Genomic DNA, 24,864 nt, shown 5'->3' with positions numbered 1-24,864 from the left:
GTTGGTGAGGGGAATTCCTCACACAACGGCTCCCTCTCTCATGAAATCACAGGTTTACACAGCCCAAAAGGCAAGGTGACCCTTTACTCTTTCTGTTGACCCATCATCCTCTTTGGAAACAATTCTTCAGAGCAGGATAGTGACACTATTTTTTTAGCCTTTATTTTGTCAGGGACTACTCTGGTGGCAGTCTGGTGAAGTCTAGAGAGCCCTTCTTAAAATAACGTTTTTAGATGTCTTAATATAAAACAATAGAATTACAGAGAAAACCAATTATGGTGAAATATAGCTATCAAAATATTTAAAATACACGTTGATGAGTCCCCCAAGTATTAAGACCCCCCTCTCCAGAGGATAAACTATATTGATGTAGGTGGAAAGCCAACACTGGAAGTCAAGGAGAACTGGGCTCAAATCCAGTCTCAGACACTTACTAACTATGTGATGCTGGGCAAGTCATTTTATCCCTGCTTGCCTCAGTTATAAAATAGAGATAATAATAACACCTACTTCCCAGTTATTGTAAGGACCTGGCACATAGTAAACACTATATAAATGATAGATATTGTTATTAACTCATACAGGAATGAACATGTGTATCTTTATTCTTGCCTAAGTATGAGCTATATTTGTTATATCTCTTCTTTAGAGCCAATTATTAAACCAGTAAAAACCAAAAAATTTTCTCTGATGGAGCAGACATTACCTGTCACCGTGTATGAGATGGAGTAAGTAGCAAATTTTTTACCTCCTCTATAGGAACAGCTTGGAAATAGTCTCTTGTCAAGGCAGGAGGGTGGTATTTAGGTGGATTGTGGGAGCCAAATTTCTCTTAACCAAAGGTCAGTTTGGGCTGTCAGCTAAGAAATCTAACTCTGGCCAAGTGTGTGCTGATTGATCTGCAGTTCCAATATCTTCAACCTTTTCCTTGGCAGTAGTGTAAGTGACCTTTGGAAATGGAACTAAATGCTATTAATGTTTGATGTTGTGTTAAATACCATGATCATCAGTGATTTCCCAGCAATTACCTTGTTTTTGATTGATAAAGCAAATAAGCATTTTTCAAACACATTTACCCTTTACATGGAATGGGGAGAGCATCAACTGATGGAAATAAGTTCAGAAACATTGGGCCTGACTACAGAATGGAATGCTGCTATGAAATGTACTTTAAGTTATACATGAATTGTAATGATATGCCTATTGCTCAAAACATATTTAGAACTTCTTTGGAATTGCCCTCAGAAATCACGTCACATTCTTTTTCCTCTTTTTTTTTTTTTTTTTTTTTTTTTAAACCCTTACCTTCTGTCTTGGAGTCAATACTGTGTATTGGCTCCAAGGCAGAAGAGTGGTAAGGGTAGGCAATGGGGGTCAAGTGACTTGCCCAGGGTCACACAGCTAGGAAGTGTCTGAGACCAGATTTGAACCTAGGACCTCCCGTCTCTAGGCCTGACTCTCAATCCACTGAGCTACCAAGCTGCCTCCTCTTTTTTTTTTAAATAAAATTTTCTTAATATTTTCATATGCTCTAAATTTCCCCTTGTGTACCCCTTCCCAGAGAAGCATCCCATATAACAAAATATATTTTTTAAAGAAAAAAAAATAAGAAAAAGCAATCAGTAAAATTAATCAAACATCCAAAAAATCTGAAAATAGTGTTCTACACCCATGGTCCTTCCACCTCTTTAAAGAAATAGGAGGAAGGTACTTCCTCATCTCTCCATTGAAGCCTTTCTTGTTCTTAGTGATTTTTCAACATTCATTTTTGATTGTTTTGTGGTTTTCCTATATCACAGTCCTTCAAAGTCATCAGTGATGGCAAATCTTTATCCTAAAAAGTAGATTTCACTGTTAGAAACAGCCAAAAGACACCTGTAGCTACTGGGTGATACAATGGATAAAGGCGTTCAAGGCTTTTCCTTTTACCCATACTGATTTTGTGACCCTGGAGAAGTTACTTATTCCTCCCAGGGCTGCAGCTACTCTGTAACAGTATAAGTTGCACAATTGCCCTTCCTTACTGGTCAAGTGAGTTTACTCACTAGACATTCTTTTCACAAATCAAATCCACAGTTCAGCCTAGGCTAGTAATCAATTTGCCTTGTGCCACTGTGGGTCATGAATGTTCCAGGGTATCTATAAAGATGCAGGGATAATGGTTGGATTTTCCTTTTCACATGCTTTCAGATTGTTAAAGTCACAAGTAGAAAATCTTGTTTTACTTCAGGGCCCTTTTCCAAATGCTATGAAATTGAAACATGCCCAATATGGAATAGTCAGGTATTTCTCAAATAATTTAAGAAGCATAGGTCTCCCACTTGACATCCTCTGAAACCAGCCCTTCTTTCTTTCTAGCTTCTTGGCAGACTTGATGGATAACTCAGAGCTTATCAGAAATGTGACCCTTTGTGGACATCTACACCACGGCAAAGTAAGGAAGGCTTTTAGCAGCTGTGGAGTTGGATTTCTCTTTTATTTCCATTGATTGTTCATCCCTGAAAATTGAAAATGTATTGGTGCGAGGGGTCAGGCTGGATTGCTAAGCAAGTTTCTTGTTTCCTGGGATTCTCTCCATGCTATGAGATCATACTGTGAATGGACATCTTTCTTGCCTATTATTGGGGCCTATTTATAAGTCATTTGCCTTCCTGAGCCTTGTGTCTACAGCTTGGTGGAAGAAGAGAGGTTGAGCTTTCAGCTGGCTGGCTGACTGCCTTACTCTGATTTTTATGAGTTTTCATTTCCTGTGGGGAATACCTGTCTGAGAAACAATTCATCTTATTTCATTTGAAAATTAACCTGATTTCAGTTTTAATACCATTCTTTCCTTCAGTCCTGCCTTTTCTTTTCCCAGTCCTCTTCCCTTTTTCCCAATTGTGTTGGGGTTAAAAAAATAATCATTTGATGTTGTAATTTTCCCAACGTAGTTGACAGTTCTCATTTTCTCTTCCTTTGAAGACCTGTTTTGTAGATTGCTTAATAGAGCAAACTCACCCGGAAATCAGAAAGCGCTATGATCAAGATGTAAGTAGAACTGCTACTGTGGGTAGTTCACGTTGAATCCTCTGAAGCCTTGCATTTTCTCTCTCATCTACCCCAGACTCCCCATGCACACACATATACACACCTCCTTTTACTTTATAAATAGATGGAAAATGCCATCTGCTTTTTTAGTTTCTGGTTCTGCTGATGGTCTCTGAGAGGGTGGTGTGAACTCTCAGTTGAATATAGAGAATCTTCACCTGCCAAGTTCTGGCAGTTTGTTGTCACCATGGGGTTTATCATCTGCCCTAATATATATAGAGTTACACATTTTATCCCTTCTTATTAGTAGCAGTCTACAAGTACACAGTTGGGGCCCATTTTCACCATAAATATCAATACCTCTGAATGAGAGCAGCAGTAGCCAGAAGTCTCACTGCAATAAATGCTGGCAGCCAGGTATTTTTGAAAATACTTAATATTGGGAATTCTGAGTTCCTGTCCTGGAGACCAGGGGAGACATCAAGTTGGGGGGGGGGGGGGTAAAGAAATGTGAGTGGCAAGAAACCTATTGGCAATTAAATTCAGGAAATACCAACTGGTTGTTCTGACATGTGGGGTTTCTGAGAAGGCTGTTCTGCTCCCTTCACCTCTCTAAGCCTTTCATGGGTTTGATTGATTTTATCTGTCTGGCTGTACCAGGTTTTACCCCTTAATCATCTCTAGTGTACTCTCCAATTCATGTATTTTATTCAAATATCTAGTGACCACCTCCAACTAGGTAGAGCCCTAAATTCCCAATTTTAATTGTGGGGCCTCTTAGCAATTTCAATTCCTCTCTTGCTTATAGTTCAAAGGTGAGGATGTTGTTTGATAAGGAATCTGAAACTGGATAATGATAACAATGAGAACCCTTTATTTTTTAGCTCTGCTACACAGACATCCTGTTCACTGAGCAAGAGGTAAGTGTCTCTAGGAAAATCAACTCCTACTCCTTTGTAGGACTGCCAGATCTAGCAGCTGCCAGGGTGATAAGGGTGAGGATGAATGACAACACCATGGAGTGACTTATAACACCTCTTCCTTTCCTCTTGGGATCTTGAACTTCTGGCTGTGGAGTTGGGAGTCAGATTTGAAGTCATACAGTCACTAATTGAACTTGATATGACCCACAGTAAGCGATAATATCCTAATCAGTGCCTAGAGTTGCAGAAATTCAGCATGACTTTAAAATTAGTGGTATATTACAAGCATATAAGATAAAGATGTTATCCTGTGAAGATGGTATAATCATATAGAAATATATTCATAATAACAGTTTGCATTTATGAAATAAGCTATTATGACAGAATGCTTTATTGTTTTTTTATTTGCTCTTAATAATAGCCTAGTGAGTTATATGGTATAGCAGGGTTATCCCCATTTTACAGATAAGAAAACAGGTTCAGCAAGTTTTAAGAGATTTTAGCCCAGCTTTAATCTATCCCCTTTCTCCTTACATTTGTGTACTGCCACCCCTCCTTTGGTTTAACTCTTTATTTGGGTGTAAGTCAATGGGGCATGTGTCTGTCTCTGTCATCCATGTTTTTATTTCTCCTCTTGCCCCTTCTCCCTTAATCAGTGAATACTTCACAGATCTAACATGCTTATATTCATATGCATATATAATAGTTCACATTTTCCTGGTGCATTAAAGTTTGCAGGACACTTTGATCACGGAGTAAGGCTTTGGCCTGGCTCAGGCTGGGCTGGGCTGGGCTGAGTCGGGGCTGAGGGGCTGAGCTTCTTTTGCAGCATGAGCTGAGTAGCCCATTCCTTTCAAAGAATTTATGTTATCCAGTTGTCTTTTTCTTCTTTCTTTATTTGGGCAATTTCCTCTTTGGTTGGTAATATGACCCACATTCTCATCACAAGCCCTCAGGCCAACCCAAGCTTCCTGAGCAGTAAATCCCAATTGTAACAAACTGTGAACTTTGCCAGGATCTATGGGCAGTTCTTCATAGAGTTGCTGTGCCTTGTTATGTGTAAGTAGAATTAACTCTAAGCCATTCATAGTCAAAAATCCTACTCATCCTAGGCATAGAAATTAGGTCACCCTCACCTTCCTTAATTGACAGCATTACATTTCCTACAGTGACTGTTCAAAATCTTTTCTTCTTTCCTCATAGCAGAAGAGGCTTAGATAAAAATCACATACTCTTTATGTAGGATTGGGAGGCTCTCAGGGGAAGATAAGATTATCAGTTCATCTTTAGTTGACAAGACCTCTGGTACAGCATGACCTCAAACTCAATGCTCTCTTAAGTTTAGATCTTGCCACCTAAATTTCTTTCTTTTTTTCTAATTTAGTTTTCATTTTGACTTTAGCTTAATTATCCGACTATACTCTAGCATCTAATTTTGGCTGACTCTCTCATATCAATATTATATTGCTTCATTAATAATATGCTTGGAATAGCTATCTCAGTACTCTTGTGAAAACTAAATTAGATAATGTCTGTGAAGCACTTTGTGAACTTTAAAGCACTACACAGATGTCTGTTTTTATGATTTCTGTTAAGATAGAGTCAGTTTCAATTTTCTTAAATGTTGTTCCATGCTTACTGTATCCAGTGTAACTTTATTTCTTTCAGAGGGGCGTTGGCATCAAAAGTACTCCAGTGACAGTGGTCCTGCCAGATACCAAGGGAAAGTCTTACCTCTTCAATATCATGGACACACCAGGTAAATAGGATTGTGTCTGCTGGCATAACTAGTATAAGTCATTCTTTAGTCTTTAAGCCATGTCTTTTCCTTAACACTCTAAATTTCCAGAGTAGACTAGCACATTCTTGTGTTTCAGTCAATCAGTAAACATTTAAAATTTTTTTTAATTTTAATAACAAATTTTCACATAAGTTTTCCAAAGTTATATGATCCATATTATTTTTCTCCCTTCTTCCCTCCCTCCTCCTGGTGCTGACAAGCAATTCAATCTGGGTTATCCATGTATTAGCACATAAAACAAATTTCCAAATTATTCATTTTTATAAGTGAATAATCTTATAAAACTAAATCATATATCCAAATAAATAAGTGATAAAGCATATGCTTTCATCTGCATTTCTACTCCCAACAGTTGTTTTTTTCCCCTGGAGGTGAATAGCATTCTTTTTCATAAGCCCCTCAGAATTGTCCTAGATCATTGTTTTGCTGTTAGTAGCAAAGCCTATTACAGTCGATTGTTCTATATTGTTTCATTTACTTTGTATAATGTTTTCCTGGTTCTGCTTATTTCACTCTGCATCAGTTCACATAGATCTTTCCAACTCTTTCTGAAATCATCCTGTTCATTATTCCTTATAGTATAGTAGTATTTCGTCACCATCATATACCACAATTTGTTCAGTCATTCCCCGATGGAGGGACATCCTTTTAGTTTCCAATTCGTTACCACCACAAAAAGTACGGCTATAAATAATTTTGTACAAACAGGTCCTTTCCCATTTTTTAAAATCCCTTTGGTATTAGAACCAGTAGTGGTATTACAGGATCAGAGGGTTTTATAGTCTTTTGGGCATAATTCCAAGTTGCCCTCCAGAATGGTTGGATCAATTCACAACTCCCCCAGCAATGCATTAGCATCCTAATTTTGCCACATCCTTCCACCATTTATCATTTTCTTTTACTGTCATATTGGCCAATCTGATAGGTGAGAAGTGGTACCTCAGAGTTGTTTTAATTTGCATTTCTTTAATCAAGAGGGATTTAGAACATTTTTTCATGTGATTATTGAGAACTTTTGATTTCTTCATCTGAAAACTACCTATTCATATCTTAGTAAACATGTATTAAACCTACTATGTGCCAGGCACTGTGCTAAATGCTAAAGATACAGGAGACAAAAGATTGTTCTTGCCCTCAATTAGCTTACAAATATGGGGAAAATAACAAGTAAACACAAATTTATAAAGCAGGCTGTATACAGTATAGATAGGAAATAAAAGATAGAGGGCATGAGAATTAAGAGGGGTTAGGAAAGGCACAAGGTGGTATTTTAGTTGGGATTTAAAGGAAGCCAGGGAGGTCAGTAGTCAGAGCAGAGAAGGGAGAGTATTCCAGACATGGGGGAGAACCAGATTGAATGTTCAGATCCTAGAGAGGGAGTGTCTTGTTCCTGGAACAGCCTAGAGACCAGTACCACTGGATTGAGGACTACATGTTGAGAAGAGAGGTATAAGGAGACCAAGGCTAAGTTATGAAGGCCTGAGTGCCAAACAGCATTTTGTGTTTGCTTCCAGAGGCAATAGGGAGCCTCTGTAGTTTATTGAGTTAAATAGGGGGTGACAAGTTCAGATCTGCACTTTAAGAAAACTGTTTTAGTGGCTGAGTGGAGGATGGATTGGAGTGAGGAGAGACCTGAGGCAGGCCAACCCGCTAGCAGGCTATTGTAAGAACCCATACAAGGTGATGAGGGCCTATGCGTCAGAGGAGCAAAAGAGGTGTGTTTGAGAGATGCTGCAGAGGTGAAACTGACAGCAGTTTGGATAGGAGAGGTAAGAGACTGAGGAATCCAGGATGACTCCTAAAGTCAGAGCCTAAGGGTCAGGGAGGAAGGACGGTGTTGCCCTCTACAATAATACAGAAGTGGGGTGGGGGATGGGGGGAGTAGAGTTTAAGGGAAAGAGAAGGCCTTAGTTCCATTTTAGACATACTGAATAAAACTATCTAATGGACATTCAGTTTGAGATGTCCAAAAGGCAGTTGGCAATGTGAGATTGGAGTTCAGCAGAAATATTGGAGCAAAATAAGTACATTTGAGAATCATCAGCATAGAGATGATCATTAAATCCATGGGAGCTGAGGAGATCCCCAAGTGAAGTATAGAGGAAGAAGAGATGTCCCAGGACAGAACCAGTGATCTGGAAGAGGACCCAGAAAAGGACACAGAAAAAAAGAGGAGACAGATAGAAAAGAGAAAACCAGGAGAAAATATATCCTGAATGTCTAGAGAGAAGAGAGAATGTTCAGCAATTTCAAAGCCTACAGAGAAATTAAGGAAAGTGAGGATTGAGAACAGGCCATTGGATTTGGCAACTTAAGATCCTTAGTAACTTTGGAAAGATTTTGGGGGATGTCCATAACACTTTAAATCTCTCCTGCTTAGGAATATATATTAAATAATAGATATTATGTTATAGATAATAGGGCAGCTTGCTGGTGCGGTGGCTAGAGTGCTGAGCCTGGAGCCGGAAAGACCCCAGTTCAAATCTAGACTCAGACACTTACTAGCTGGGTGACCCTGAGCAAGTCATTTCACACTATTTGCCTCAGTTTCCTCACCTAGAAAATGAGTTGGGAAATGGCAAACCACTCCAATATCTTTCCCAAGAAAATCCCAAATGGGGCTGTAAAAATCAGACACAATTAAACAATGAGACTACCAGTGCTTAATCCTGTAACCACATGTTGCCTTTTCTGCATGTTTGCTTTTCAGGACATGTGAACTTTTCTGATGAGGTAACAGCTGGCTTGCGCATCTCTGATGGGGTAGTGCTTTTCATCGATGCAGCTGAGGGGGTGAGCGTTTACTTTTGTATAATCTTTTTTTTTTTCTGATCCAGGGAATCTTTTTTTTTTAAATTTTGAATATTTTCCCCTAGTTACATATTTCATGTTCTTTCCTTCTCCCCCAAACCTCCCTAATCCCCTTTAGCCAACGCACAATTCCACTAGGTTTTACATGTATCATTTATCAAGACCTAATTCCATATTATTGATGGTTGGACTAGAGTTTATCATTTAGTGTCTACTACATCCCCAATAATATCCCCATCAGCCCATGTGTTCAAGCAGTTGTTTTTCTTCTGTATTTCTCCTCCCACAGTTCTTCCTCTGAATGTGGCTAGTTTTCTTTCTCATAGGTCCCTCAGAATTGTCCTGGATCCTTGCATTGCTGCTAGTAGAGAAGTCTGTTATGTTCAATTGTACCACAGTATATCTGTCTCTGTGTACAATGTACTCACTTTTGTATAATCTTGGACAATGTTATCTTAACCCCCTGCCTTTGTATTTGCTTTAAATAATTCCCAAAGCAAAAGAATGAGAAGGATTCAGAAGTTTTGTTGATTAATTGAGATAGCTATGTGACTAAATTCCAGTTTTGTGCTGATTTAAGGACAGCGAATCAAATTCAGCATTGGTTCTTAAGAGGACATATAATCAATTCACTGCCTTTGTGGGGCTGAGAATCAATGGAACTCAATAGCATTTAGGAAACGAAGAGAACATTGTAATCTTGGCAGGGGATGGAAGGAACAGGCATAAATGGATTTAAAATATTTCTTCTAAGATAATGGTTTTAGTTGAATTAGTGATAAGAGTTGGAAACCTCTGATGAGAAAGGATATTATGGTTGTGTGGACAGGTTTGTCTTGGCTTCCACAAAACTGCCCTTGCCAAGTAGTTAGGAAGCCATACCCATTATAAAAAAAGAATTCTTCACTTGTATGCCATTGGCAAGATGGCCAGTAGGTGGAGCTATTGGTTCCTAGCTAGATATTCCTGCATCTTCAAGTAATAAGAGTAACAACAAAAACAAGAGCTAGCATTTCTGTAGTGCTTTAAGGTTTGCAAAGTTCTTTACAAATAGTGCTTCCTTCTGACTAATCACAGCTCTTGCCTCAAAAGTAAGGGAGCTTATCTGCTGTCCCAAGTTTCTTTCCTTCTTTGCTCATGTTGTAGCCATGCTGAGGGTCTTTCATGGTTCCTACTCCATTCCCTGAGACTGGTGTTCCTTAGGTGATGCTGAACACTGAGCGACTGATCAAACACGCTGTGCAGGAGAGGCTGGCGGTCACTGTGTGCATCAACAAGATTGACCGACTGATCCTAGAGCTCAAACTTCCACCAACAGATGCCTATTACAAACTGCGACACATTGTAGATGAGGTCAATGGATTAATCAGGTATGGGGTGTATGTGCCTTGGACTGTGCTTCCTTTCTTTCATGCTATTGATTGTTATAGAGATTAAGCCTGAAGTGATTTGGGAGAACCAGATAGGGGTGAATTGGTGTGATCTCAAGGGATAGAATTTTTTAGGCTCAGAGTCCTAGAGCTAGAAGGGTCCTCAGGAGAGGAAGAGGCCAAAGCAATGAATGGATTGCTCAAGGCCACAAATAGGTAGGAAGCACCAGGGTAATTTGGCTTAGGTAAAAGGCCAAAGATTGATGGGACTTAATGGTCCAAGTTAGTGTGTTTGACATAGAAAAAGATGTTGCTTGTGACCCAGTATTGACAAGGTGAGATTTTTTTTTCTACAGAGATCAAGGTTAGAGATATAGGCTATAGCCATAAAAGGCTGAACCCTAAACTTGGTCTTCTTGTCACTGTGTTAATCAATGAAATGAGCTAACCAGCCTCAGATCTTCAGGTATAAGGAGTATTAAGTAAGTGGCAGCAAGGTTCCTTGTTTTTACTGTAAACAGGCCTAACTTCCAACCAGACAAACTCAAAGAATTTCCCAATGAAGCACTGGAAAGCCTGTGCTGTATTGTATCATATAGAGAGTCAGCATGGCACATAGTCAGGAAAAACTGGGTTTGGAATAGGCTTTTGACATTTTAATAGATGTGTGAACCTGGATAAGTCATTTAACTTTTCTGAGCTATTTTATAATCTGTAAAATGAGCAAAATAATAGCACCTAACTCACAGCATTGTTGTTGTGAGACTCAATTGCAAACCACCTATTGCTGATTCTACTACTACTAACATTATCATCACTACCACCACCTACCACACTCAGTGGATTAGGTGCGACTTGGTGTGAAAGCAAAGAAATGAACTGGATAATCTTTAGAGGTCTCTTCTAGTCCTAAGATTCCATAAAACAGTCATCTAGACCTATCCTGTGTGTAAAAATGCTTTGTCCCTTAAAACGTTATTCCACTGTAGGGAATTAAAAGCAGTGATTGAATGGACAGCATACAAAACCACTTTCAGGAGTCTTTTGACTTCTCAGACTCCTAAGAAGATTTATTGCAATTCTTTTGTAGTTTTTATTGCTTTATAACATAGTTTGTCTGTCCTTCTTTGCTTATCCTGCCTTGTAGGTATTTACTTTTCTAATCTGACAAGCATTTATTAAGTCAAGCACTTACTCTGGACCAAGCTCTGGGATTACAAAGACAAAACATAAGCAGTTCCTACCTCTGAGGAGCCAACACTCTCTTGGGGGACTTTAGGGAGATATTAACTGATAGGTGCCCACATGGTGAGAAGTTAGGTGCCCACACCAAAGTGCACCAGGAGAGGAGTCCAGTAAGAGATGATGCGTGTGCTGAGCTTTGGATGTAAAGAAGTGGCTCCTGATTCCAGTACAGGAGATGGATGGTCTGGGAAGAGCCCCAGAAGACAGCCCATAAGAGCCATTTTAGCACGTGGGAAGGGGAGAAAGAGGCAAGCTGGGCCAGATAGTGAAGGATTTTAAATGCTGAGCTAGAGGCTATAAGGCTCTGCTCACAGTTCTCTAGCCAAGTAACAACATGGTCAGACTTGTGCTTTAGGGAAGTTATTCTGGTATCTGTGAAAGCTCAACAGGAGAAGAAGAAAGAAAAAGTAGTAGGTCTTAGATGTACTACAGTCTGGGTACTAAATGATCCCTCAGGAGGCTTTCTCTGTAGGAACTTTGAATTCACTCAGCAAACATTGAGTAAGTGACTACTGGGTTTGACACCCCATTCGTGGGGAGACGGGAAATTTAAGAAACCTTCATCCATGTTCTTATGGAGCTTAGGTCTAATTGGACCATCTTTCATAATACATGAGAATTACCTGTAAAGGGTTCCCAATGTTTGTGAAGTCTGGGCTGTATGAGGATAAGGTCATTACGCACAAGAGAATGCACAAGATTGGGTGGAGAGGGATTGGCTACAACAGTGACCTAGTCACTTTGTCTGTTAGCTCCCTCTTCATCTGTTAGAAGGGGATAATGATGTCTGGAGAACTTGCCTCACAGGAATGTTATATGGATCATATGTGGTCACTTACTACATGCCAGGCCCTGTGTTAATTTCTAGGAATACAGAGAAAAGTCCGTGCCCTCAAGGAATTTACATTTCAGTGATGGGGTGTGTGTGTGTGTGTGTGTGTGTACACGCATGCACACTATCTGTAAATTTATAAGACATACACAAAGTAGATGGAAGGTAGCCTTAGATGGGGAAGGCTAGTCAAGCAGCTAAGAGAACCCAGAAAGGTCTCCAGAAAATGGCACTTGAGCCAAGTCTTGAAGGAAGGCCAAGGCATTCTAGGGGTAGCCAGGTAACTCAGTGGACAGAGCACCAAGTCTAGTGATAGAAAGTCCTGGGTTCATATGTGCCCTCAGATACTTCCTAGCTGAGTAACCTTGGGCAAGTCACTTAACTCCCATTGTCAAGCCCTTACCACTCTTCTGCCTTGGAACCAATATTTGACTCTAAGATGGAAAGTAAGTGATTTTAAAAAGTTAGAATATAGATGATAGGGTTTTCTATTGTCGAAGGGATGGAGGGAACATGGAGAAGGCTTGGCCATGGCAAGAAGGATCACCTCTTTATCAGAGACAGCAGTGAAGGAGGACATAATGGGGGACGATGTCAGTGGAATGTGCAGTGAGGAGGAGAAAAGAAAGAACTTTCTACTAATCACCGTGATGTTTTCTGAAGTGTAAGATAATATTCTTGGCTGAAAAGGTAGGGGAAGGAGATATTGTGAGAATGATCAGTGGAAGAGGCAATTAGGTAGGAATAGAAGGATTGCTTTATAGTTATGACTGCCCAGTTGATATTGTAATAGTTAAAAAAGGTTGTGGTCACCGTTTATAATAATTAAATATTAGTTTATGAGGCTGTTAGTAGCTTTTAACAATTTGGTTTAATAGAAATTTTTTTTAAAAAGAGGGAAATGTAGGAAGAAGGTAGAAAATATTGCCTAGCTAAATATCCTAAGTGCTGATCTGATAGGATCCAGCTCACCACCAATGAAGGCTTCCTTAGGTCTCACCAATCCTCTTACTCAGCAAGAGTCTCACCAATCCAAGAGAGAGCTCCTTCAGTCAGTGTCTGAGTTGGAATCCAAGTGCCTCCAGAGTGTGAATGCAAATCTCACCAGCTCATGAGAGTGTCTCCAACCAAAAGAGGGTATGAGCTGCCAAGACTGAGCTGCCAAAGAGAGTCTCACGCCCAAGAGAATGTCCTGACAGAAGCGCTTGTCCCGCTGAAGAGAGTGAGGGCTCCCTGAGTTCTGCTCTCCCACTCACATCTCAGGAACCAGTCATAGTTTCTGTCACTACTCAGGGGGCAGTGCCTGTGGGATCCGCCTCTTGTCTCTGAGGATTTGATCAAAAGGATCTTCAAGTTTCTGACTGATTAAGTTAGAAAGGAGGGGAATTCCAAAGTTCTTGATTGATCAAGTTAAAAGTTGCTGATTGATTACATTAAAAGACAAAAGGAGGGTAATTCTATTTTCACAATATAGTGGATTTAAAATGTAAAACTTATAAATATCATTATGAGGTAAGACTGGGAAAATAGGGTGGCACCAGATCAGAGGGTGTTGAATGCCAGGCTAATAAAGAGTTTAAAATTAGTTTAGTCTAAAAGAGGGGACTTCTGGTGGATTTTGAGCAGAGATGTTAGTTCTAGGGAGTTTTGTCTGGCAGTATTGTAAAGGTTCTTTGTGCAGAAAGAGAACAAGTGTAAAGGCTTATGAGAGTGAATCTTCAGGGAGAGGATGTTATGTAATGAGAGTATGAGGGTAAAGGCAAAGGGATAAAAAAAGTATTCATGGTTAGACTTTTAGATCTTAGTGTCTGATTCACTTGGTAAGGGACCACAGATAAAGATGTCCTTTGCTCAGGTAGTTCAGTGGCAAAAGCAAAATGGGAGAGAAGTTTTTGTTTTGACTGAAGAGGAGACTAAGCATCAAAATGGTCTTAATGAATTTTTATGGTACCATAGGTGAAATGATGGGTTTTAGAGACAGGTTCAAATCTTAGTCCTGCTACTTATTTATATAATATTGGGCAAATCTACAAATCTCACTCCTCCTCAGTATCCTCATCTTTAAAAATGAAGGCATTGGACTAGTTCTGTCCCATACAACTCCCAAGATTCCTTTCAGTTCTAAATCTGTGATCCTATATTAGGACAGAGTTAGGAGAGCTTGATTCATAGGCCTAAACTCAGACCGTGTTTCAGTTTGTGAGTGTAAAAAAAAAAAAAAATAGAAACTCTTAAGATTCAAAGTAAAGGGGCAGCTATCCCAGCACAATGTCAGATAGCCAGGCTTGGAGTTGAGAGGACCTGGGTTCAAATGTGGCCTCAGAGTGTGACCTGGGCAAGACAAGTGTCTGCATGAGGGACTATTCCAAGTGTGTTAGTATAATTGCCATTTCTCTGAAATTCTTTCATATCTTAGCACAGTTGATATGTGTTCTCTTTTGTAAAATCTTTGGCCTCTAGTTTGCCCCTTGTTAGTCCAGGGCAGTTAACTTGTTCCAAAATTATGTATAATATTACCAACTCTGGGAAGTCAGCTTGTTAATGAGTTAGGAAACTACTCCATCATATCACTCTCTTGGGTCAAACTGTTGGCAATGCCGAGCCTATTATGTAAGCCCATTTAGGCGATTGGATTGTGTGGTAATACTATCCCACCCAAAGACACATGCCATGTGTCAATACTAGCCTGTCGTCCAAGCATCTGTACCGGTTGTCATTCTATTTGTGGCCGTCTCTGTTTCAGCATGTATTCCACTGATGAGAACCTGATCCTCTCCCCGCTTCTGGGCAACGTCTGTTTTTCCAGCTCCCAATACAGCATCTGTTTCACACTGGGCTCCTTTGCCAAGATCTATGCCGACACTTTTGGTAAGCTGTCTTTTACTTCAACAGTCTCATCCTGAATGGGTCAGATTTTGGCATCCCGCCAGAGTCCTCTGTGGGAGCTTTTTTCTGACTTCTATCCTCATCTTGAGTATTCTTTTCCTTCCCCAGGCCACTTTTTGGGATCAAGTGAATTCTGAATGTTAAAGAAGCTTAAGTGGTAGAAAAAAAAGATGGGAAAAAGGGAGGAATAAATCTTTAGAATGAAAACTCTCCTGATATAGTACATACCCTGAAACCAGGAATGCCTTAAGCCAACAAAGTACTTTGGGGCACATTAGTTAGATACAGAGCATCTGTTATCATTGGCCTTTCTAGTAGTTCAGTGCAGTCTGCCAAGGTTCCTGAGAAGACTGGTTCAAAGGTCTCTATATTGGATTTGCAGTGAGTATGTATAGTCCTCTTTCTGTGGATGTTCAGTTAATCTATTATATGAGCTTCTTGGCTTCTTTACTTTGGAGCTCCTGCCCCAGCTCCCCAAATTGAAAGCCTGTAGCTTTCATATCTAAGCCTCCCTGGTCCTTGAAGATTCTCAGTCTTTATTCTCAGTCTTTATATATTATTGGGTCTTTTTTTTTTTTAACTCTTATTGTCTGTCTTAGAATCAATACTAATTATCAGTTCCATGGCAGAAAAGCAGTAAGGGGAGAAGCTAGGTGGCTCAGCAGATTGAATGCCAGACCTGGAGATGAGAGGTCCTGGGTTCAAAGCTGGTTTCAGATACTTCCTAGTTGTGTGACCCTGGGCAAGTCACTTAACCCCCATTGCCTAGCCCTTACTGCTCTTCTACCTTGGAACCAATATACAGTATTGATTTTAAGATGGAAGATAAAGATTATTAATAATAATTTTTTTTAAGTATAAGGGCTAGGCAGTGGGGTTTACAGCTTGCTTGGGGTAAATACAGCTAGGAAGTGTCTGAGGCTAGATTTGAACCTAGGACTTCCTATCTTTAGAATGAGAAGATTTATTCTAAACTTGAGCCCCCTTTCCCCAAGACTCCATATAGATTGGTGGGGAGAGTAAGTTACAGATTTTGGTGGGGATGTTTTTATGCCAACTGCTCTTACTGTTATATCTCAGTAAATACCTCTTTCTAAGAACTAAAAAAAGAAAGACAAATGGGGATATTGGACTTCATTTCAGAAGGCCTTTTCAAGCATAGATTGCCTGATATCTAGTATCAGACTGAGACCCACTAGTGTAGACAGTAAGAACCTATTACAAATGGCAGAGTATATGTAATATATAAAGCAAAATCATGGGAACCCTTTTTGCAGCTGTAATTTAGCTATATCATGTTAACTATTAGCCAGAAGTCTTGAGAAACAGGAGAGACAAATTCCTATCCTCTGTCTATGTTAGTTTAATATTTGGAAAGCACAGAAGGGGAATATACTAGAAGCATATAGTTTTGTCTTGTCGATGTCCGTATTTGTAGCAAGAGTTATGATCTGGGCCCCAGGGATGCAGATAGATAGGTAGACTTGGAAGACACAATCCTAACCCTCAGAGAGGAGAGGACATGAGAGTGAGGGATGAATAACAATTCAGTAGCAAAAGCTAAGAGTCAATTAGATATCAGCGATAATAAGTAGTAAGTGACACAGGAGTTCAGAGGAAGAAGTATGCCCCAAAGTTATATTTGGGTTGGATTTTTAATTAAGTGAAGGAGTTAGACAAGTAGAGAACAAGGGGAGGCATTCCAAGTGTGAGAATAGGTATGGACCTAGGCATGTGCATGGCATGTTCAGAAAACAATGATTACATCAGTTTGGCAGGAACAAAGTTTTGCAGATGACTAGGTAGGACAGCCAAAGAGTTAGTGGTCAAATGCAGGTCTTAAATATCAGGCTGAAGAGTTGAAACTTTATCCTGAATCCCATGGGAAACCATGGGAGGTTTTTGAGTGGGAAGCCTACATGTGCAGAGTGGAGTTTTGGGCAGATCAATATGGCATTTGTGTGTGTGTGTGTGTATATATCAAACACTATACTTTGAGTTAGGGATACAGAAACAAAAGTGAGAACTTACATTCTATTGGAGAAACACAAAATAGTCACAGATAAGTAAATATAGGATCTATATAAAATAAATACAAAATAAAATTAGGAGGGAGTGGGATTAACACCTATGAGAATCAGAAATAAAGATGTAAGGTAGCACAGTAGACAGAGTGCTAGGGCTGGAGTAGGGAGGACCTGGATTCAAATTTGGCCTTAGACATTTCCCAACTATATGACCTTGGCCCCAATTACCTAGTCCTTACTTAAACACTTCTGCCTTGGAACTAATACTTAGTATGGATGCTAAAACAGAAGGTAAGAGTTTTAGGGAAAAAGAAAAAAGAAAAATATATAGGTATAACAGGAAGCAAGCTAGGTCAGGAGGGAGAGAATAAATGTAATAATTAATCTTTAGGAATAGTATGATATTAGATGAAAAGGGACATCTCTAAGAAATATTTTAGGGAAGAATCAATAGGACTTGGTGACTAGAACTAAAAGGGGTTGAAAGGGGGAGAAGGAAGATTAAGGCTGACTCCCATGATATCTTGTGGCTCTGGAAATGGATAGAAGCCCTCATAGAAATAGATGGAGCTAGTTTGGGATGTAAGAGAATAGGAGAAGTAAGAATTATTTTGATTTTAGACATATTAAGTCTGAAATGGTAAAAGGATATCCAGATCAAGATTTCTATGTAAAGGAAATTGTAGAGATGCAAGTGTAATAGCAGAATCTCCCAGGACCACTAGATTTCAGCTTGTCATTTGGCCCAGTGGGAGACTCAGCTGGATCGGGACTGAATCCAACCTCTAAAGAGCTGAGTTGATCAGTCTGTCTTGACCAAGATCAGAGCTTACAGCCCAACTAGCATACAGTCAGGGCAGGGGGACTGCAGAAGTCAAGTGGACCAAGTGGGCTGTAGGCATTAGGGTTGTTAAAATTGGTAGCAGTCTGGAACTTCTCCATGAATCACCGAGAAAAGAGGGGGATGATGGATTGTCACTGCTAGCAGAGAATGATGAACAAGAAAGTCAAAAGAACTATCAGTCATCTTTTCCTTCTGGTACTAGAGAGTACAAAGGAGACTTAAGTTGAGTTTTGTCCTCAGCATGATCTCATTGACTGTTATGCTTATTTTTGGGCCGAACTTAACAAATACCACACAAAATGGGTATTTTTGTGAGCATAGTAGAACAGAAGAAGAGGACTATACATGAAACTGCTGATTTCTATTATGTACAGCTTGCTTCAGTTTTTAAGTATATAATAAACTCAACCTGTAACTTTCTAAGCTGTCATGCTTGTCTGCTTTTTTGTGGCCTTCTCCCTGTTCTCTTCTCTACATCTTTTAAAAAGATGTCTTTTCTTTTCTTTTCCTTTTTTTCCCCTGCTCTTTCCTTATGTTCCGTTAGGGCAGGATTTAAAAAATAACAAAATATATAAATAAATATATAAAATAAAAATGGATATGCATAGTCAAGATAAAAGAAATTTTCATATTGGCTCTGTCCAAAAATGTGTGTCTTATTCTGCACCCTCACTCATTCACTTTGAATCAGTTGCTTCTTTCTATCTCACTTTCCATGTGCCCATGGGCCATTTTTTTTTTTTTTTAACCCTTACCTTCTGACCTATTGACAGTTGTAGAATAGAAGGGCAAGTGCTGTAGGCAATTGCAGTTAAGTGATTTGCCCAGGGTCACCCAGGTAGGAAGTGTCTGAGGCCAGATTTGAGCCTAGGTGCTCCTGACTCCAGGCCTGGCACTCTGTCCACTGTGCCATCTAACTTCCCTGATCACAACTTTTAAACCTGGAAAAAGAAGGTTCTTGGTACTCTTACTTAGGAACCAGTAGTGATAATTTAAAGGATTCATACTAGCCCTCCAGGTAGAAGGTGGATTATCATTTTTTGCCTTGTCTTGTAGGTGATATCAATTACCAAGAATTTGCCAAGAGGCTATGGGGTGACATTTACTTCAATCCTAAAACGTAAGTTGCATGAAGACTTCCTCTTCCCCCAGAGGTTGATCCGTTTTCTAAGTGATGCTGCCTCCCAATAATTGAGACCATTGAGGAGAGCTCATAAAGGCTAAACCCAAAGCTTTTGGTGGCATAAACTGGTCCTCTTCTTCTTACATGACTGTGACTTAATTGGTTCTAACTGGGAGATGCTATTGTTTTTTAAGTCAATAAGCATTTATTAAGCATGTGCCAAGTGCCAAGAATTGTGCAGCACTAGATATCAGAAAGATAGACCTTGCCCTCAAGAAACTTACATTTCAGTAGAGAAGATAACACATGAAAGGACACTGAAAAACAGAGGGGGATTGAGGCCAGAAATGAGGGTACCCACTCAGGGACATGGTAGAGAAACTGCGGAGAGTCAGGAATGAAGGCATGGCGACTGAGCCAGGCTGGACAATGAAGGCATGGCGACTGAGCCAGGCTGGACATCCTCCTATAAATGGAGGTTCTGAAAGGATTTAGCCAGTTAGGGGAGGAGGGCACTGCCAATGTCTGAAGTTCAGTAATTGACTGAGCTTGAGTGATGAGGTCCCAGGGCAGGTATCCATCTCTGACAGTTTTTACTTTCTTCTCTCATCCCCTGACTGACTTTAAAACCCCCTGAATGATTTGCACTGTGTCTTCCAGAGATATCTGCAGCTAACTTTTCTCTTACTCTTTAGGCGGAAGTTTACCAAAAAGGCCCCAACCAGCAGTTCCCAGCGAAGTTTTGTGGAGTTTGTCTTAGAGCCTCTTTATAAGATCTTAGCTCAGGTGAGTAGAGGTGAATATGTCAATCTGTCTTCCCATATCTTCAGATCCCTTCCCTGCCCAGATCTTCTCTGCTCTTCTGAGCCAAGTCATGGTGAATGACTCTCTCCATTCCTAAGTATACCCTATGTGTATGTTACCATTTATTAGGATAGTAATTGGTCTTTTGAGCATCTATTGAGCACTGATGTGGGCTTGGTTCCATTGAATGGGAAGGGAAGATGGAGTGGAGTACAATAGAATTCCTGTCTTCAAGTGGCTTCTGATTCAATTGAAAACAGTCACTTGTAGCTGAAAGCATCAAGAAAAACATCTTAGAAGAGATGGCATTTGAGCTGGATGATGTCTCTCCTGAGGCTTAAAATCTCTAGTCTGGTTACTGAAACACTCAATGCCTTAGTATAAAATCCCAGCAGTTGCTTTATCTAAGCAGCATCAGTAATAATGAACATGGTTCCCTTTGGCCTTCCATTTTCTGAAAAAGGGTGCTCGGTAATCATGAGTAGGATTGCCCACTTGGAGATGGAAGAAGACAATAAAGACAATAAAGATCCAGGAACTGCTCAGGGGCAGGAACAGTTCTGGTGTACTCCTGGGAGAGGCTTGTCCTCTCCAAGAAGTTTTCCATACACTTGTATCTCAGATCACCCACCTCCCAGCTGTTGCCAGTTGTACCATATTTAAACTGTTTACTGCCAGAGATGGCTGGGCTGTCAGTAAATGGAGATGCAGAGGGATAGGCAGTGGCAGGGCAGGGAAAGGTATCCCAGGATTCCAGCTATAGGGTGCACAGTGACTGAGAGTGCAAAGTTTGGTTGGAGCAAAAGAAGCACAATCAGAGAAATGCAAAATAAGGCCAAATTGGGACCAGTTTGGTAAGGGAACTTTGAATGAACAGCTAGGGCTATTAAAAGAAATTTATAGTCTTACCCTCTCAAGAGACCCTGAGAGTATGGAGGATGATTTAGGTTCAGCCTCACTGAGAAGAAGGGTGATGTCTGTCCAACCCCCACACTAGCTTTGATCACTGCCAAGGGACCTTTTTGGTTCTGTTGCTCCCAGTCACACTGGCATGGGGAGAGGTGTGGATGATTGCCTGGCCAAGGTGAAGTGCTGCTTTTAACACAAGGTGGCAGCACTGAGAGCCTTCTGTCTCCTTGAGAGGAGAACAGCAGCTTTTGGGAGAGTCTGGTCTAATTCTTTCCCAATGACCAGCTTCCAGGGGCCTCTAACCCAAGCAGGCCATAATTTTCCAACTCTGATGTTTCCATATGGGGGTGGGAACCAAAGTCAAATTCCTCTCAGCCCCCTCACTGTTGTCTTTGGTGGCAGCTCCAGCCCCAGGGACTCTTGCTGTTTGTCCTTTGGACCCTCCTCTTGGCCAAACCAATGGCCCCCTGAGGCTCCTTGCCCATTTATTTTTCTGGGGTCACATCCTGGAGCCAACTTTGACGTTCTTAGTGACTTTATGTCATGGCAGGTCGTGGGAGATGTGGACACCAGCCTCCCAAGGACCCTGGATGAACTGGGCATCCACCTCACCAAAGAGGAGCTGAAGTTGAACATACGCCCTCTCCTTAGGCTGGTCTGCAAAAAGTTCTTTGGGGAGTTCACAGGTAATAAAATAATCCTGCATGCCAAGAGATACTAAAAATCACCTACCCACCCTGGAATGCTTGGAGACAGTTTTTGAGAGCATGCAGTAAGAGTGGAACAATTAAATGCTTTTCTCACTTCTGTTCTTGATAGATGGCCTCAGGACCTAGAGTTTGAAATCACTGAGGAGGGTAACCTGCATCTCAGGGGAAAGCAAGGATAAATGTGACCTCTTCAGAGGACTTTAAAGTGTAATTTAGATAGTTTTTGGATGGATTGTTGCAGGATCTCCCCAGATGAGTATTGCTGGTTAGCAAGTACTTATGCTCTGGAGGTACAAAATGCTCACTCTGGCCCAGCACTTGGGATTCATAGTAAAGTTGGGAAGATTCCCCATTCTGGAAAACTGCTAACATTTTACTAGAGAAACTGGGAGAAAAAAACTACATTAAAAACAGAAGTAGAATACAGTACTCCGAAAAGAGGCATTGGATCAGGGATAATTCTGAAGGGTTAGGTGAGGAAAGGTGACACGAGAATGTCTGGTTTAGTGTATAATCTGCATAAATACCTGGATTATGAATCATGAAAGCTTCCTGGAGCTTTTGGTTGAACTCTAAAATCTTTTGCCAGGTAAGTATCAGTGACCCACCCACCACTGGGATGACCTTGCCCCACCCAGGCCACCAAATGGCCCTGTGTCCTGGCCACCTCACTCCTTTGGAAGGGATGGGCTTTTCTTGAGAGAGAGGGAATGATCATGGCACTCTCTTCCTTTCTTATCACAGGCTTTGTAGATATGTGTGTGCAGCATATTCCTTCTCCAAAGGTGGGCGCCAAGCCTAAGATTGAGCATACTTATACCGGCGGTGTAGACTCAGACCTTGGTGAGGCCATGAGCGACTGTGATCCTGATGTAAGGAAACCTGTTGTTTGGCTGACACTGTTGCTCCCCCTCCCTCTGTTCCCTGCTTTTTCTCTGCTCTTTCCCCTCTGATTATGTTCTCTATACTGATCTTCTTTTTCCTGCCATTCCCTGTCCAGAGCAGATTTTTAACAGGAAGGCATAGACATTTGAACCTCAGAATTCATATTTTCAGCAGAAAGAATCTTCATCCTTTTGTTACCTGGTTCTTTTCTCCTCTCCCTCCAAAAAATTGGAGATAGAAATCATCTGTCGTCAACTCTCAACCTTTCTGTTGACTATGGAAAGTACAGTGTTGAGTTTTTTTCTCCTCAAATAGAGTAGTTTTTCTTGAACAATGTCCAAAGAGCGCATATCTCAGTCCTAGAAAGCTAGCATTGCCTTCTCCTATAGAGCGTGTATAAACAGGGCTGTTCTCTGACTCTCTACTAGGGGCCTCTGATGTGCCACACCACCAAAATGTACAGTACTGATGATGGGGTGCAGTTCCATGCCTTTGGGCGGGTACTGAGTGGTACCATCCATGCTGGGCAGCCTGTGAAGGTGCTTGGAGAAAACTATACTTTGGAAGATGAAGAGGATTCCCAGATCTGCACTGTGGGCCGGCTGTGGATTTCTGTTGCCAGGTACCACCAGATGGCGCCAGCATCAGTGTTTGTGCTGTCCAGGATATGAGGAGGGGGTCTGTCCCGGGAAGGAAAATGGTGGCAGTCTGGTTCTCTAAGAGTGTGGTTAAGAAATCTTGATTCCTGTTATCTCCTATGGTAGTAGATTCCATTTTATTGGTCCTGGTAGTTTTTAGCTGAACCTCTCTGTAGGAGGATTTCCATTCTTTTCTGTAACCTAACCTAGAGTTGTCAAACTCAGAACACACCAAATGAGACCCAACCCAGATTAAAATGGAATTGGAAAATGTTTTAAAAAGTAAAAAAATATATATACTAATACATAGATAATTTATTGTGGTTTTCTAAGACATGAGACCCACAGGAATGAATGAACCATACATATGATTTAGTGGACTTGTTTCTATTAGTGTTTGGCAATCTTGGCCTGTTCTATAATCACCCTTTAAGCTCAGCTCCATTGTCTGGCATGTGGCAGGGATATGTCTGCTGTACACCTCCCCAAGGTAATTGAGCTATTTGTCATTTCCCATGTTTGGTGACTGTGCTAGGGAAATGAGAAGGCTCAACATCCACAAGAGACCCATCCTTTCATTGAAGTATCCTCTATCTTCCTCCCAGCCTGTATTTCCTTATTCCTAGTTCATGTACATTCCCTTGAATATTGCTGAGTTAAGTGGCTTGCAGGAGTAGAGAATAGTTTTCACATGATTGGTACATAGTCCCTTTTTCTGTATTGCAGCTATAAAAACTACTACTTGCTGTGCCCTAGTTGTATCATTCTTATGTTGGGTTCCAGGTACCACATTGAAGTGAATCGAGTTCCTGCAGGCAACTGGGTTTTGATTGAGGGTGTGGATCAGCCTATAGTGAAGACTGCTACAATCACTGAGCCCCGAGGCAATGAGGAGGTATGGCCTTGTGAAATAGCTGCCTAGATTGTACTCAACTTACATGGTACTTGGGAGCAACAGTCAGTGTTAGTAGTGGGCACCAGAGCCACAAAGACTTTATAGGATACCAGCCCCTATCCTTCCTCTGCTCTCTGATACTGGCTTGACCAAGGTCATACCTCATTGGTTTTCTCCTTGCACAAGGACATTTTTGTTGGTTGGGGTATGCTCAGGGAGCCCTCTTTTTATCTACAGACCACTCTTTGGATCCCCAGAATCTGTGGGGTGAAGCAGATCTTTAGACTACTCAGAAGCATCTGAATTTCTGCCTAAAACACCTAATTCTGGCTCCTCGGGGGTTCTTATTTCCTGATCTGAACCTTTGTCCTATGTCAACTACCACAGCCTTCTCTAGCTGCCATTTAAGCCAGGTGGCCTCACTTCTCTGTATTTTAATTCTCAGGCTCAGATCTTCCGACCTTTAAAGTTTAATACCACTTCAGTCATCAAGATCGCAGTGGAACCAGTCAACCCCTCAGAATTACCCAAGATGTTGGATGGTCTACGAAAGGTCAACAAGAGCTACCCTTCCCTCACCACTAAGGTGTGTTCCAGGCCCCACAGACTCATACTCCACAGCTGCCATGTTGGTACTGTTTGTTTCATTAGCTGCTGTAAGAGGCAAAAGTAAATCCAGCCCTCTGCCGGTCACTGCTAGCCCCAAGCTGTCAGTGGTTTCAACCCCATACCAGCATTACTACTGGATGCAGACCAACTCCTTTTTCTTTCTCTCTCCCCAAAGTGCCTGATACTGTCCTTTAATATGGAAGTGGATTCCTGAGTTGTGCTAAATTAGCCATGCCCCCGGGTTTGTGACAGTTAGAGGGTGGCCTGGGGTTTGTGACTTTTGAGACAGTTTTTTTTTTTCAAAAGCTACATGGACTGGTGGATGTTAAACCCTAATCGATTTTGAAACTGCCCAATGTATAGTTTGAATTAATCCCAGCTTAAGTGTCACCTTTTAAGAGAGCCTAGGACTGACCTATGCAAAAGTAATAGGATACTGGGTTCCTCCTCCGTGGTCTTCTTAATTCTGTTTATATAAGTGGTTGCTGGCATTGTTGAACCCCGGATTGAGATCTCTACAAGAGC

The 24,864-nt window shown here is 40.9% G+C and overlaps 1 protein-coding gene across 2 annotated transcripts in view; it reads left to right on the top strand.

Annotated features, from left to right (window-relative positions):
* EFTUD2 (elongation factor Tu GTP binding domain containing 2) overlaps positions 1–24,864 on the top strand; it is a 46,556-nt gene that overhangs the window by 15,999 nt on the left and 5,693 nt on the right. Inside the window, exons 3-17 of one of the 2 annotated variants that reach the window (XM_044676558.1) lie at positions 650–728; positions 2,359–2,434; positions 2,989–3,027; positions 3,912–3,947; positions 5,619–5,709; positions 8,462–8,544; positions 9,766–9,932; positions 14,753–14,877; positions 18,823–18,886; positions 19,585–19,675; positions 21,153–21,288; positions 22,057–22,184; positions 22,626–22,819; positions 23,619–23,730; positions 24,176–24,316. In XM_044676558.1, coding sequence (XP_044532493.1) covers positions 650–728; positions 2,359–2,434; positions 2,989–3,027; positions 3,912–3,947; positions 5,619–5,709; positions 8,462–8,544; positions 9,766–9,932; positions 14,753–14,877; positions 18,823–18,886; positions 19,585–19,675; positions 21,153–21,288; positions 22,057–22,184; positions 22,626–22,819; positions 23,619–23,730; positions 24,176–24,316 — 1,562 coding nt within the window. Of the gene's footprint in view, positions 1–649; positions 729–2,358; positions 2,435–2,961; positions 3,028–3,911; positions 3,948–5,618; positions 5,710–8,461; positions 8,545–9,765; positions 9,933–14,752; positions 14,878–18,822; positions 18,887–19,584; positions 19,676–21,152; positions 21,289–22,056; positions 22,185–22,625; positions 22,820–23,618; positions 23,731–24,175; positions 24,317–24,864 lie in introns of both variants that reach the window. The other variant, XM_044676557.1, reaches the window with a different exon arrangement.

This window comes from Gracilinanus agilis, chromosome 4 (genome assembly GCF_016433145.1).
Source record: "Gracilinanus agilis isolate LMUSP501 chromosome 4, AgileGrace, whole genome shotgun sequence".
NCBI classification, from domain to species: Eukaryota; Metazoa; Chordata; class Mammalia; order Didelphimorphia; family Didelphidae; genus Gracilinanus; species Gracilinanus agilis.
The sequence above is the reverse complement of the archived record's forward strand: the minus strand, read 5'-3'. Positions and strand labels throughout refer to the sequence as shown.